General features: G+C 31.4%; 1 protein-coding gene across 5 annotated transcripts in view; it reads right to left on the bottom strand.

Annotated features, from left to right (window-relative positions):
• Nucleotides 1–435: 435 nt before the first annotated feature.
• LOC128235121 (mucin-5AC-like) overlaps nt 436–15,443 on the bottom strand; it is a 142,400-nt gene continuing 127,392 nt past the window's right edge. For 4 of the 5 annotated variants that reach the window (XM_052949861.1, XM_052949860.1, XM_052949865.1 and 1 more), the window contains 5 exons: nt 15,167–15,193; nt 14,757–14,846; nt 6,773–6,932; nt 5,100–5,174; nt 436–4,950 (listed from right to left, as the gene is read on the bottom strand). In XM_052949861.1, coding sequence (XP_052805821.1) covers nt 4,749–4,950; nt 5,100–5,174; nt 6,773–6,932; nt 14,757–14,846; nt 15,167–15,193 — 554 coding nt within the window. In that variant the 3' untranslated portion in view covers nt 436–4,748. The remainder of the gene's footprint in view (nt 4,951–5,099; nt 5,175–6,772; nt 6,933–14,756; nt 14,847–15,166; nt 15,194–15,443) is intronic. The other variant, XM_052949862.1, reaches the window with a different exon arrangement.

Below are 15,443 nucleotides of genomic sequence, written 5' to 3'. Positions count from 1 at the left end.
TGGGATAAGAGTGAGGTTGTGGACACAAACTAGTTTAAACCCCTTGTAAATTTATGTTCAACCGAGTTACAGACCCTTCGAAGGCTTACAGACCTTTGAAGGCGGTACAATCCTTGATAATCACCTCAAGTTTTATAAATATGTAGTGTGTTGATTTTTGTTGTTCTAAATTTCTGGTTTGTGATTGTTTTTCGGTTCTATGTCATTGGTGTTGACCCTGTGCCATTTAATGGGGTTCGTATTCCAACTATCGACTACCAGACCGTTCTGTAGTTTTTCATATAAACATTGACCCTGTATATCGCATATAAATAATTTTGATTCAACTACTATATTGCTATGGTCGTCAGTGAAAACACAATAGAAAGATACATTGCAGTTACTTAATGGTATTAGAAAGTAACATGTTACTTTAAAAAAATACAAATCAAAAGATAAAGAAAACTTTTATTCAAGAATCATTCATAACAATAACACAGAATACAAAAACATTTAATGCACATACAAACAATGTAATGTTTATAGGAATGATTTTAACAAGGCTAACTGCACTGCAAATATTCAAACCAATTACTCAAATACATACAAGTTATAGCCAACACCTTGATATTTAGATACTTATGCGATGTGCACACTTTAAGTGCAAAAATTTAACAATGATTGGTTGAACAGACGACCAAGCAATTAGATCATAAGGTCATAAATCAGATAATTAATTAACTAGATACTAAATGCATATACACATGTGAGTATTATAATTTTATATTAAAGCATGTCGATTCTGATCTTTAAATAAAATTAAACCCTATTCAAGATGTCTTCATGTTTCTATCTCTCTGAGCACGTACTCTCTCAAGGCAATAAACAAATACATTAAGCAATGACACAGATTCACGTTACTATGGCACAATGAAAACAATCATAGTAGCACTCAACACAATCCTTGATTCCTAACAAAAAAGGCTATTTTGATTAATAAAAACATTTCAGATCAGGAACTATACACTTCAACGAAGTGAAAGGCTCTAATTACAGCACAACATGAATATGAATCATACATTTAATAGATTGGAGACAGTAAAAAAACAATGTACAAACATAAGTAATATTTGGTATTAGGGTCAGAAGGAATAGCTATATAGAAACTTGATTCATCATGTCTTTTGATAAAGAGCTAATTACATGCTAAACAAGTACCGAAAACGATTACCTCTATAAATCAATGATAAGGTATTCAAACATTGAACATTAATATAATACTTTAAAGATGCATTAAACCTGCTGAATATAAACCTGGCAAAGCATGGGGTATAAATTATTCACACAGAATGAGCTTTTCTTATTGGCTCTTTTTATCAAGGGGAAATCCCCATAACATTCCTACAAGCTATTGAATTTCAATAGTTCACAATGACTGTGATATTTACTACAAATTGTTCACATATCATATTACTTCCTGAGTGAAATAAATCATGCAACTTAACCAAGTATACTGATATCTCGTTCTTTCTCTTTCGCTTACAATTTACAAAACAATAGGGCATTCTGTTTAACCCATGCACAACTACACAAATATATTTTGTTAATTATAAAACATACATGTTTATACCAGATATGACAGCATTATATAAATAGGACATTGTCCTTTTGTCAAGTACAAATTGTACGCTGATTATCGAGTTATACACTTCAATTGTGACTTAATGTTGGATAAAACTTCCGAATCATATGATCATTGGTAACCATAATTATATCATTTGAAAGTCTTACAAACATGATAATCAATGTATATTACAATGCAATTGGTTTCAGTTGTTACCTTAAAAGTATCATTCATTTCATGGCCACGCTTAACATATTTTCTATTTAAAAGGGTTAACATTGCTTTTTTCCATATCGTCAAGACACTGGGTAAATATTTATGGCTCCTAGATACATAAGGTTTCGACAAGCTGATAATGTTTCAATTGCCGTCAAGTGCCATTCAATAATTAAGGTAAACATTATTCAGTGGCATATCGTATGACATATCATATAGGTAAGTCTGATAAAGAGCACAGATATTTTCTTCCCCAATTCAACCTTATTTATACTTCCTGAATGATATCTAGGACGCCTTTTGAATACCTTAAATACCTTTTAAGAAAAAATTGTTCAATTGTAAGCAATTTATAAGGCACATTTACATGCTATTCTTGGTTTCCTACAACAATATTGAAATAGCAAACATATTCATATAGACAATGTGTTTAACTATATAATTATGGTCATATATTTTACCACATATTGATGAAACAAAATTATGATGGGTAGAAAGAGTTACTACAATGCTTTTATCGCATTTGAAGATTATTATTTTTGCTCACTACACCTGTTTACAAAATATTCAACTTTATAAGTGATATACGATATACTTAACATGTTGTTAAACATTTTTAAGTGAAGCGCAGTTGTTAATGGCAAAATTATTACAGCTTTCATAAAGTGTGTTTTTGGTTCATTTCAAAAAGCTATAAACCAACATTAAGGCCTTTAAAACACATATATATATATAGCGAATAATTAACTTTAACACCAATAACAAACTTAAACTGTCAACTGTCAAATTATATACACACATGATATTATATTACACAATTTGTTATACACTACTATGGCACTCAATAAGCACATGTTTTCTGGACATAAACAGCACATTCATGAATTAAAAAAACCCTATAATCATTGTTGTACAATGTAAAAAGATACTCTAGTATATATATATATATACTTTTTATACTACTATATTTTTATCTGGCATTATTTTCCTCAATTTACTTGGATATAGGAATCCGTATCTATACAAATGTTTTTGTATAATTTTAACATTTTAACAAAACAGCAACATTTAGCAACACAATCATAGAAATGTAGATACATCTGTGAATTAACAAAGTGTTTATGAATACATGTTTGCTGGAATTCTTGGTTAGATGCAAGTAAAGCAATAGATCATCATCATAAATCACAACGAGTCTAAATAGTCACATAAGTAAAGTGCACATAATGTGATTTCAAAATAATTTGAAATATGAAACATGACTTAATACATAACTTGAGGACTTAAGCATACGTATGGCACACAACATCAAAATATGTACATGATTGTATCATTCTTAAATAAAATTTTAGCATATAAAATCTAAAAAAACTAAAACTAAGTAATACTTTTAAGCACATCAAGAAATGCGTATACATAACTCTTAGATCATGTGGACGGATACAGGAACATTTCAGACTGATCAATGTTTAACAACCACTCTGCAGAGCGACCGCAAACACTTGTATATTGTTTTTTTTAATCAAAAAGGGGCATAGCTCAACAATAACTAAACCAGAGTTCTGAGCCTTGCTGCATACTGTCTCAGGGCGACATGTGTACTAAGTTTCATTTGAATAGCTTGAACATTTTGCAGAACGACAGACTATGCTTCCACCGACAACAACCCCAAGGCTAGACAATAACTGGACTAGCTAAAATATAGATAGATCTGAATGACAAATAACATTACATGTACAAACAAAAGAAATGACATGAGGCACTATAAGACAATAGGATGATTATTATGATTATTATGCTCTTGATATACATTATCATGATCTCAAATACACTGATGTCTGTATAGGAAATAAATACTTGATGATATATTATACACTTGGATACCAAACTCACAACCAGATGACAACAAAAGTAATATTCACAATGATTTTTCCAATAATCTCTTCCTTCAGTCAATAGCAATCTTATCAGACATTCTGTAGGGGAATATTGCAGGTATAACATCAGTAGCTTAGAGTCAATAACTTGCTGTTATGGAATAAATAGGGGAATTCGACACAATCACGCCACCAGACATAGGCATTCTACATAATGGCTTAATATTTCATGTTTTGTACTTATGATGTAGGTAGGAGAGGTTTTGTATGTATGAATAAATAAACTGCCAGTTTGATATGGTCCATGAAGAAGTGACATAATAGATTTTGTTCAAGTATTGATTGTCATAAATATCACAATATATATAGTCCTCTGTACACTGGCACTTAAATTGTGAAGCGTGAAACACATAACTAGCCTTTACTTGACCTTGTTTTTTTGACAATTGCTGTTAAGTAACTATATTTAGATTATCATTCAATTCACAAAATGCTCCCTCAATGATATCTGTAGTAGTATCTTTGGTAGTAACTTAAACATAATTTAAATTGCAGTAATAGCTGTGCCAAAGAGATATATCAATTACAGATCTTAATTATTATGCTTTTATCTCAGATTACAACAAATATGCATCAAATATGATATTAAATGGCAATTCATATTTTGCCCAGTTGAAAACCATTAAAAGAATGTACCTTAAATGAGCAAAACGTAGATCAACAGGCATATTTTTTCATAATTGCAAATGGCAAATAATTTGCCTACTAAGACTATGTATAAAGTAATATTACAATAATGATGTATTTTTCTCAATAAGCAAATCATGAGTCTTGTAAAAAGGTTTTCCTTCCTTTAAGACCTAGAAGCAGAATACTGTAATTGCTGTATTCTTTTGTCAATTGTTCAATGGCATGAAACAATGAAATTTTAAATTTTAATAAGACATCTTTTCATTTTCTTAGTCAAAACAGTTACAATTGATATGGAATAATATCACAGAATGGAGACTTAGATAAAAAAAAAAAATCCCAAACTAACTGCTCTAGTCTGTCTAAACAATATCGTCCTCTTCACGCTTCTTCTTACTTTTCTTCTTCTTACTTTTCTTCACCTCTCCATCTTCACCAACAGCTCCTAGAGGTGGGAGAACATTCTTCTGACTAACCAGAGGCATGTTATCATATTGATCCCCTAAATTAGCTGACAGGCCTCTTCCATGTCCTTGCTGTCCAACTGGGGGCAAAGGCTGTGGCCTGAAATATCATAAAACGTATAGGTCCATTATAATTATGTTTAATTGACTTATAAATTTGGTTGGCATACATATTACATATATTACCCACAGGTGGACATTTTTATACAAATTAACCAAGTATATGTATACATAAATAACTTGAATTACCTAAGTGTCACTTCAGCAGTGGCGTCTTTATCTACAGTAGGATTAATTGCACTCTTGGAAACTGCTGACCCAGTACTACAAAACAAAACACCATTCACACCACATCAACACACCAATGCTTAAATTAAAGGGGCTAGACACCAGATGGTCCAAAAATCTTCAAATACAATATTTGTTCAAATACCCAGAAAGCCTCCATTTGTCAATGCGAGCTAGTAGGAGGCCAATAGTAATAGTACATATTACTTTAAATGGTTAAAATAGTAAACACAAAAAACATGTTGCTGTCTTGACATCTGTGTTTCCCTGTTTAAAGTAGCACATAATTGTTTCCCAGTTTAAATCAAATCTGTTTATGAGTACAGATAAATGTACCAACTTACTGGGATTTATGTGGTACACATTAACCATAGTAAATTTCGAATTGGAAAAATGTGCAAAAAATGCAAATGATGTGTGTTGTAAGCGATTTGATACATCAGTATGGTAAGTAACATTTCAAAGTGTTGTACACAATGATGTCAATTTTATGGAAGTTTTTGATAACTTTCTAATTTTTTAATGTATAAATTGTATCATCACATTTGTGTCTAGTCCCTTAAATTAAGGTCACTATATGTTTCTTTGTTTGTTTCATGCTTTTTTTTAAAACACCACACAATTGATACTTAGAAAGTCCAAAGAAGCAATAACAAAGAAAATAGATTAAAAAGAAACTATTCTGAAGAATTAGCAGTCCTTTTACCCCTTATGGCATGCCATGTGGAATTCTCTGTAAAACAGGCAAAGAAGGCTATAAAAGCCCATACTATCACATTCTCAAAGGGACTCCTGACTTCAGGAAGGGCACTTGATACTAACTTGTGGGGTTCCTTCAGGATCCTTTGAAAATAAAGTTAGTGTCAATGCCTGCAGCAGTCCCCTACTGATTTTAATGCCATTTGAAAATGATTCGAATGTCATGAAAAATAATCTGAATGCAAGCTTAAATTCATTTTCGCAGGAGACATAGTAAGTTCTAAAGTATAATAATGAAGTGTTTGGTGTATTTTCATAAACATTGCAACCACATATATACAATGAAAAGAACATCAAATAAGCTCCCTATACTCTCTCTTTGCATACTTAAGTTCCATGAACAAATACTCTTTTACTAAGTGAGGTATTTTCATGATATCGGTTGCCATAGATTTTCATATTTTATAAGTGTAATCTTGTCACTAACTTTTGTTGCCATAATGCAACCACAATATTTGGCCAGCAAAAGAAGGCTTCAAGCAAAGTTGTGTAAAATATCACACTAAATACAAAGTTTCACAAATTTAACTTGCATGCTTCCAGGATCCAGCATTTTTCGATAGGGATGACAAAACAGACGTTGTTTGTTGCCATATAACATTTTTTTTAAATTCTTTTTGAAACAACAAGCATTTGGTGAAACCACTAAGGGACTTATAACACACGCAGTTGATGAGGTAAGTAAGGTCCAAACATATTTTTACTATGTTATAATGTATTATTACTATTAAAGTGCAGTCAGTGCAAAGACTTCCAAGATCAACTATAGTGAGGACACATCAACACAGCGAATGAAAGACTGGTGCATGACAACACCACATTTAGCACATTATATACATATTAGTTTTTTTTATATGGTAGCAAACATTTTTTACCTTTGGCTATCCATTGCTTCCTTAGCTTTTGCATCTTTGTGTTGGGTTGAGACAGGGGGTTCTGATCTGTGCGTTATGTGACTTGCCGGATCATTCCTGACCTTTGACTTGTTATTCCTTCTTTCTGGAGGTTTTCTACCAGCATCCCCTTTATCAACACCTATACATACAAAATTCAGCATAAACAAAGCTACCTATTAAAGAAAATAATTAAACAATAGGCAAATATTTGACTGTCACTGTACAAGTCAGAGAGTGTGAGTTATCCGGGCCTGTTAGCTCAGCTGGTATAGGATCTCTCTTGCAAGCAGGGTGCCCCAGGTTGACCTCATATTTTTCTGTGACTGTGACATTTAGTGCCCAATGGGCAGCCTTGGCAGGAAGGCAGTGCAAATGAGTGAGACTGAAAATTGTGGAGAGGCCCATAATAGTTATATATAACCATCTAGAAGTAGTCAAAATTTGCACAAGCCCGCAAGCCCTGCACAGGGCTTGCTCAAATTATGGGTTTTATACAGCAGAGCTTGTTTAAAAATGTCATCAATATTTATCAGACTAGGTTGTTAGAATAATTTTAGAAACTCTGACTAAAGTTAACAGTTAATGTAACAACCTCCTTATATTTTGGTTTTCAGCCAACACCTTGCTTAGTAATCAAACTAATGAAACATGCTTAGAAATGAAAACATGTAATACTCACAATTAATTCTTGCCCTTCCAAAGTTCTATGTTAGTAATTACATATTCATCTGCAGTAAACCTTGAGGAAGATGGTGCAACTATCCAGTAGTTGAAGAAATAACTTTGTCATCATGCCACTTGTTAACAACTATCATGATCATGGTGTCTAACACAAGGTATAATTAGCAAATGTTTAATAGATCTTGTATCTAAATAAAAAACAAAATATAAAACAAAACACCAAGTGTCTGTACAATTTAACATGAATGATAAAGGCAATACTGATCTAGATCAAAATTCTGTGAATACAAAGTCTTGTAATTACTGTTGAAAATTTCTACACTAAGGGTGGCTTAGAAATCCTCATTGTTGTTGGCAGATCATCAGCTTCTTGAATTTGAATTTTTAATTTAAGAAACAAAAACCAATTAAGATTTCTTATGCTTGATGACAAGCCAAGGGTTGTAGGTCAATGCCAAACATTGTTAAGACAAAGATATTTCAGAAACCAGCAATACAACAAAGTCATATTTTTTAAAACAATTTACTTCCAGGTTTACAAGAAAGGACAAAGATGATGCCATTAAGATTCATACATATAGTACAGAAAAAGCTAAAATACATGCAGTACATGTACATTGTGTAATTATTCTAAACAATTTATATCCAGTAATCCTCAGCTTAATATTCCTAACATAACTACAGTCTGCCCAGGATAATGCTTTAATTTATTTCAAGTTTACTTGATATAGCTCATCATGCATAGAATAGTACCACATAATTAAAGAAGTGGTATTTGTGTAAGTCATCTTTTTTCTCTTACAATTTGATCATAGTCATATATTGTAAAACCATGTAATTTCTTTCCTGGGCAGACTTGAGTCTTTTGAAAGATTATAAATTATATAATGTTAAATACATACACAAAAATGGCACCATATTTAGGAACAAAGACTTTCAAAGTAAAAATAAAATAGCTTTTTTCAAACAAATCACCAATAGTTAATTTCAAACAACAATCTTAATTTAAAGTTTTATACATGAACCTTTTTGTAAAATTGATAAAAGAATTTGTTTGCCAAAAACAATTAAGAAAATCAATTAATAATAGTACAAAAATAGATCAAGTAATTAACCAATGTCATTTCATTAAGATCATTTAAGATTTTTTTTTTAATTTTCTTTCAAATATATTTTGATTGTTCAATAAATAAGATTTTATTTTCCGGAAAAAAGTAAATGTACATATTTATAAAGCACTGAAAATCGAAAGGATTTCGTAAAACTAAAAAATTATATGGCACATTTATAAAAACAACAGTTTCACAACATGATTATATAGTAAACAAGTAAATTCCTTGAATTGATATCCCCATCTGATTATAGGCAAAGTATACGATGGAATGGAAAACAAGTGTTGGTGAAATATTCCAACCAAAACATGCAATACGGCTGCAGAGTGGTGGACTCTTATGAACATTGGATATGCCATATGAGTTTGTATTGCAACTGTTTGAAATAAAAGAATATTATATGGTGTACGTACATAGCTTTAGATTTGCAAAAATAAAGCCTCTAGAGTGTTCGCAAGGTTGTCTAATTTTTCTAAGATTTTTACATAATGACCTAGTTTTTGACCCAATGTGACCTAGTTTCAAATTATTCCAAGACTTTATTGAGGCACATATTCTGATTTTAGTTTCATTAAGATTAGAGCAGATAGATATTTGATTACATCTGTTTGCTCCCAAGTTTTCTCTAAGATTTGACCTAATGACCTAGTTTTTGACCCCATGTGAACAACTTCTATAGTCTTACTACAGTTTGAACAAAGTCTGACCAATCAATACCAATATTTGGTTCCTGACATGTTTTTTTTTAAAAGTATCTGACCTAGTGTTCTCCTTTCTCATATGATCTAGTTTCAAACTACTGAATGATTTTATGAAGGAAAAACATTCTGATTAAGTTTTATTAATATTGGACCAGATATATTTTGTCTATAGTATGTTCCCAAGATTTCACATGGGACCTAGTTAAGGTTAACATTCTATCTAAGATTGATCATAATCTGGCCAATTATTAACATGGTATGGTTCCGGACAAAACAAATCTATGATTTGAGCTAGAAACCTAATTTTTCATCAGATGTGACCCAGTTTTAAAGAGTTACAGGGAAACATTCTGATTAAGATTCAGGGATAGTAAACCAGTCTTTGGTGTTTTTCCAAGATATTTCTAAAATTTGACCTTTTGACCTAGTTTTATTTACCACATGTGACACAGTTTTACAAGCACTTGAGAATTGATCAAGGGGAACATTCTGACCAACTTTATCTGACTAATGCCTGACAAGGGATGGTTCTGATGATATAGTTCCGGACAATAAACCTAAGATTTGTACTAGTAACCTAATTTAGATATAAAGTAACCGGATTACATGTGACCAAGCTTTTAATTTGTGCAGGAGTTCATCAAGAAAAAAATTCTGATTATGTTTGATTAATATTACATCCAAAATAATGCCTTCAGCTTGTTCCAAAGATTTTTGTAATATATGACCTAGTGTTTGATCCCACGAGTGCCCACATTTACAAGCGGTTGAGAATTCATAAAGGGGAATATTCTGACCAAGTTTAAACATTATATTTGCAATTCCCTCTCAGATATGGACCGGACAGACAGACCCAAAGAAGGAATGATGGACAACACCAAAACAATTCTCCCCACCCAAAACCTTCGGTTTGGTGGGGGATTTAAATAAAAACACTCAAGGTCATAGAAGAATATCAAACTTACAATAAAAATAAAGCACTTTCCAACTGTTCTTATCTTTACATTACTGAGCACAAGACATTCAGGTACACCCAAGGATTAAATTGTCTGGAAAAGGCTATCAAAAATGTTTGGAAACTGATAATTTTAATGACCTTTTAAGTACATAGGTTTTTCTACTGAGTTCAAAGCCAAACCACATAAAATGCTTCTTTCTCAAACAATGACATTTTAACTCCAGCTGGTGAATAAATTTCTGCCAATGAAACTCAAATGATTTTGCCAAGTAGTCTTACATATCTTGAATAACACCAATGTATATAATGCTAAAGCTAAAAAATTAAAGCAGCAATTTTATACGTTTTTTTTTTTACTTTTAGAACTAACTGCAACATGGTCATTTAGGTAAAGAACTAAACATGATATACATTCATTGAACACTGACATTTACATAATAAAAAACCCCACACATTTCAACAGGATACAATGATTGTAATACAGTCCTAAACATAAAACTTTATAGTATATATTCCAGGAAGAGAAAAAGTGACATACTGCATGTTCTTTTGTTTTAGTTTTTGTGAAATGTCAAAAGCAACCATGAAGCTTATGGAAAATTCCATGTTTTACATACAATATAATCATTACCGACATTGTTGTACCATTGGGACAAATAATAAGTTATTTCACATAATGTAGAAGTTCATTTTGAGTGTTTTGTAAAGCAAAGGACAATACTGACAAAGCTGTTATTATAGCTACAGGCATTATAATTATATTAATACTTGTAGCAATCAAGTAAATGTATGCACATTCTTAAGAGTGATGTAAAAATTGGGAATTTTAATGCACAAAAATGTTCTGATTTTATTTGTGTTTTACCTTAACAAACACTGAACAACAACTGACAACATTTAATTTTCAATATGTAACAAGAAAGCTTTCGTTGAAACTTTTGATGACATTTTAATATCAAAGGAAGCAAGTTATTTACATTTGATTCAAAGTTAAATTATTCGATGTCACCCTCTAAAATTCCAAGTAATAACGAAATTGACCAAAGTAGTTTCTGCCAACTAACAAATTATTAATTAATACATATGATTTTCTGATGCTAATAATAACAACACCATTGCCTTAGGTATTACCAGTTGATTACAGAATAAACCTTTGGAGAAAGCAATCACAACTATTGAATTGGCCTTACATGCAAGTTACACTGCCATTATTCAAAAACTGAATCATACAAATCACAATACAATCATACAGCTTTCACATCAAACAACATATACTACTGTTTGCAAATGAACTTAGCAAAGTGTTGTTGTCAATCAGTAAATAAAAGTTCACTTTGCAACGAAAAGACAGTCAGTTTGTAACGCCCCAAAAAGCATTTACCAGCAGTAGGTTTTTGACACTTGAATAGTGGTCGAAATTAACACAAGCCAACAAGCCCTGCACTTGTAAAATGCCTTCAGGGCTTGCTTAAATTCTGAATTTTATAAAGCAAGGCTTATTAAAAAATTTGATGCCAAGAAATAATATAAGAATTCGGGCTCGTTCATCAAAAAGTCTAATTTCGATGACTGCTTGAACGATTTTCAAATGTAACCTAAGCCATCCTCATAAGTTACATCAATGAAAAAAAATCTCTTTTTAATTGCAGGGGTATGACTCTGCCCCTTTAGAAGCAAGTAACTGTGCTATGTAAAAGTAAGTATAACATCAAATAGCTGATGACTGCAGTCAGTTTTCTTTGATTTGAGAAGTTGATTGGCACTGGGCTATACATGTTGTATTTGATGTAAAGTTCACTTGTCAGATTTTGGTCAGATCATTCAATGTTCATTTGCAAACAGTAGTATTAGAAATATCAAAAATGCATTTAAAATTCATTACAATTTATATACGGACATTACAGCAACACACCATTGTGATGAGGTTCATAAGCATGGCTCAGAGCATCCACATTTTTTCACATGTATCTGGTAATCTTGGGCTTAACATGCAGTTAAATATTAACATGCTATTTGGCCAAAATACATGCCTGGGTACTGTTAATAAAGTGGTGTTATGGTAAGTATATCTCCTTATGGACAGGCTTTCAAGTGACCAATAACAAAAAAATAGGTATAGGTTAAGGGCTCTTTACTTTACTGTTTTGAAACAATTAAATTATTACTGAACCTAATCACCGATTGTGATGTGGATGTAGTTCAGAGTTTAAAAAGGTTTTTAATGAACTGAACTAAAGTTAGCTTTCTGGTTATGATTCTGAGGGCATTTTGAGCATACTATTATTTTTTAACTATTTTCAGATAAGTAGGGAAAGTATGTCATTCTTCAAGAAAAAGTATGAGCCTGACCTGAAGGAAATGAAGGACCCATTTGAAAGCCTGTTACGCACAAAGGGGTATTTTGTGGGTACCTGAACAGTGCTTACACCTGCTTATATGTAGTAAAATCCACTCAGTGATATCAGTAGGTTACACACCACCAATATTGTAAATATCTTTCGGGAAGGGGTCTGAAAGTGGCACAGGGTATGAAAATATTTAGGAGATATTTTATCAAGGTAAAACAATAAACCATGCAGACTGAAAAGCACACAGAAAACCCATTTCCTTGAGAGTAAATTATAAGTCAAAACAAGAGCTTTAACAATGCTGGTGGACTTTTTATGTTACACATTAATAAATACACTATAAAACAGGTCAAGTATGAAACCTTTTCCGGTATAAATTTAATACAGACACCTAAATGGGCATGCATGTGTCCAGATACAAATACTCCTGGTACAGTTTCAGATCCTTTAAACTATTTACAATTAATCAAAATTAGCATAAAAAGTTCATTTTATAAATGAAGACACACACACTACACAGGCGTGGAATAAAGCAGTGCTAATAAATAAATCAGTATGACCAAAAACAACTAACAATTACAAATGGCATGAAGTAAAACTTATTCTAAAAATCTTCCTCAGAGGTCTGCAATAAAATGCAAGCATCTTTGTTGTATAGTATCCCTCACCCCTCCCTTCGAACAACAACAACACTTTTAACCGGAGCACTACAAGGTGACAACAGTTGTTTTTCCAGTGTAATTTCTATGATTTAAAACATTATCAAGCCACAGTAATTATACATGTTAAAATGAGTTTTCAATAATATTAGTTCTATGCCATTTAAATACTTACATGAAGGCTACATGCACACAGATATACTGATTTAACAAGAATTGACAAGCTAAAACTTGCTGTTGATTTCAGTTTAGTGACAAGGGAACATTTTTTGCAGGGTTAGTACATGTATACACCATTTGCTCATGATAAGCATAGTCTGTGATTAAATGCATTAAGCAGATATACATGCAGTATGAAATAACACTCAAAATGACACTTAAAGATGATGCCCCTCCAACCCCTCCAACCTCAGATTGTTAGCTAAATTGTTCAGAACATATAGTTAAATTAAAAAGACTAACACGATTAAACAAAACGAATAATAGTTATAGTATTTAGTGTTAACTTATATTAATTATCAATTATTTTACCAAAATTATCTTGACTATTTAAAAAAAAACACAATGAAATTATTTAAAAAATGTGATATATGTAGGGTTTCATATGTACAATTATTTCAATTCCGGATACCTACAGTAACCCTTTTTTTGGCATCATTTTAAAGTGAAAAGATAAATATGTTAAAATTATAGCTAAAAAAGCAACATTACAAACATGCTTTTCTTAATTTTGGAAGATTGTAAAATAGGTCATATAACATCAGTTTCAGTCGAGCTAAAAAACCTAAAAAAATCTACTCAAACTGCAATAATTTATCTCTAGTATATTTTAAGTCATACATTTTACTCATTAATCAGCAAGCAATATATTTTTAAATGATACCAAATCGTACATGGGGGTCACCAGGAATCCAAATCGAGCATTATTCTGCATTGTACATAGGATACCTTAAGAATTCATTTTTCAACAAACATAATGTTTCAAATTCTGACTTTTTCAATTGCAATAAATAAAGAACTTTGTACACTCAACAACTATTTTCTCCACTGATGTTATTCTATTCAGTAAGTCTCTATTTCAACCTGAAGGCACAGATAAAATTGATTTTAACATTTATATTAAAAATATGACACCCTTTATCATATCATCTAAACATTTTAAGCTAAATGTTTAAATTAAAGGTTCAGATGTATAAAACATTACTTATATTTTAAACAGAAGCAAAATTGTCGATAAAATTGAAAAAAGACTAATTATCAGGTTTAAATACAAACTCAGATATCTTTCATTATGACTGTGACAGAATAATGTCAAAACATGCTGTATTCATTTCTAATTATTGTTGCAGTTACTCATTGAAAAAAAAATGTTTCCAGTAAAATGTTGTATTTACTTATTCACTCTGTAGTCCTTTCTCAATAGAAACCAGTATTGTTTTCAAACTGGTAGGCAACTTGAAGCTCGGGCCTCTTGATACCTACACCACAAGAGCTTTTCGCTTACCGTTTAGAAAGGCAAGTAGTGCAAGTAGAGATACTGCCACATCTCCACCTTTAACTACAATTCCAATTATGAGGTAAACAGGCCAACAATCTGAAAAACATGCCATTGTGAATTCTTTAAGCAATATTGAGAAAGCTTAATCATTTATATGTTTAATTATTCCTCACATGACAGCCATTGTAAAATTATATATATATATATATATATATATATATAGTCAAAACTACGGATTTCAAGATGAAAGGACCTTTTTCAGAATTTCTATGATTATTGATGGTGGAAGGCTCAACATCTAGTGTTACTGCACACTTTTCTTGAGAGCTATATTTTAGACAGTAACTGTAACCATAACAATATTTTTTATAAAAGGCATAACAGCATTATATACAAACAATTTTGCAAAACCATACCTGCTTCACTCGATTCATCTTTGCAAACTGTAACAGAAGAAAAACATATTTTTTTAAACTGTAACATTTTTCAATTTGCATTGAGTACACCAATGGCTCCAATTTTATTTGAGTTAGGAATTATGTTCACATAGTTACACATATTAGCATATTTCCTTTTTTATGTTACAATGCATATACAAGAAGTTGAAACATTATATATTTCATGGATTTTTTGGAGTTCATGTTGGGTTTTGATTTTTTTTTGCTAATAGTTTTGCTTCAAAAAATATGGCAG

Source organism: Mya arenaria, chromosome 5, assembly GCF_026914265.1.
Source record: "Mya arenaria isolate MELC-2E11 chromosome 5, ASM2691426v1".
In the NCBI taxonomy this organism is placed as follows: domain Eukaryota; kingdom Metazoa; phylum Mollusca; class Bivalvia; order Myida; family Myidae; genus Mya; species Mya arenaria.
The sequence above is the reverse complement of the archived record's forward strand: the minus strand, read 5'-3'. Positions and strand labels throughout refer to the sequence as shown.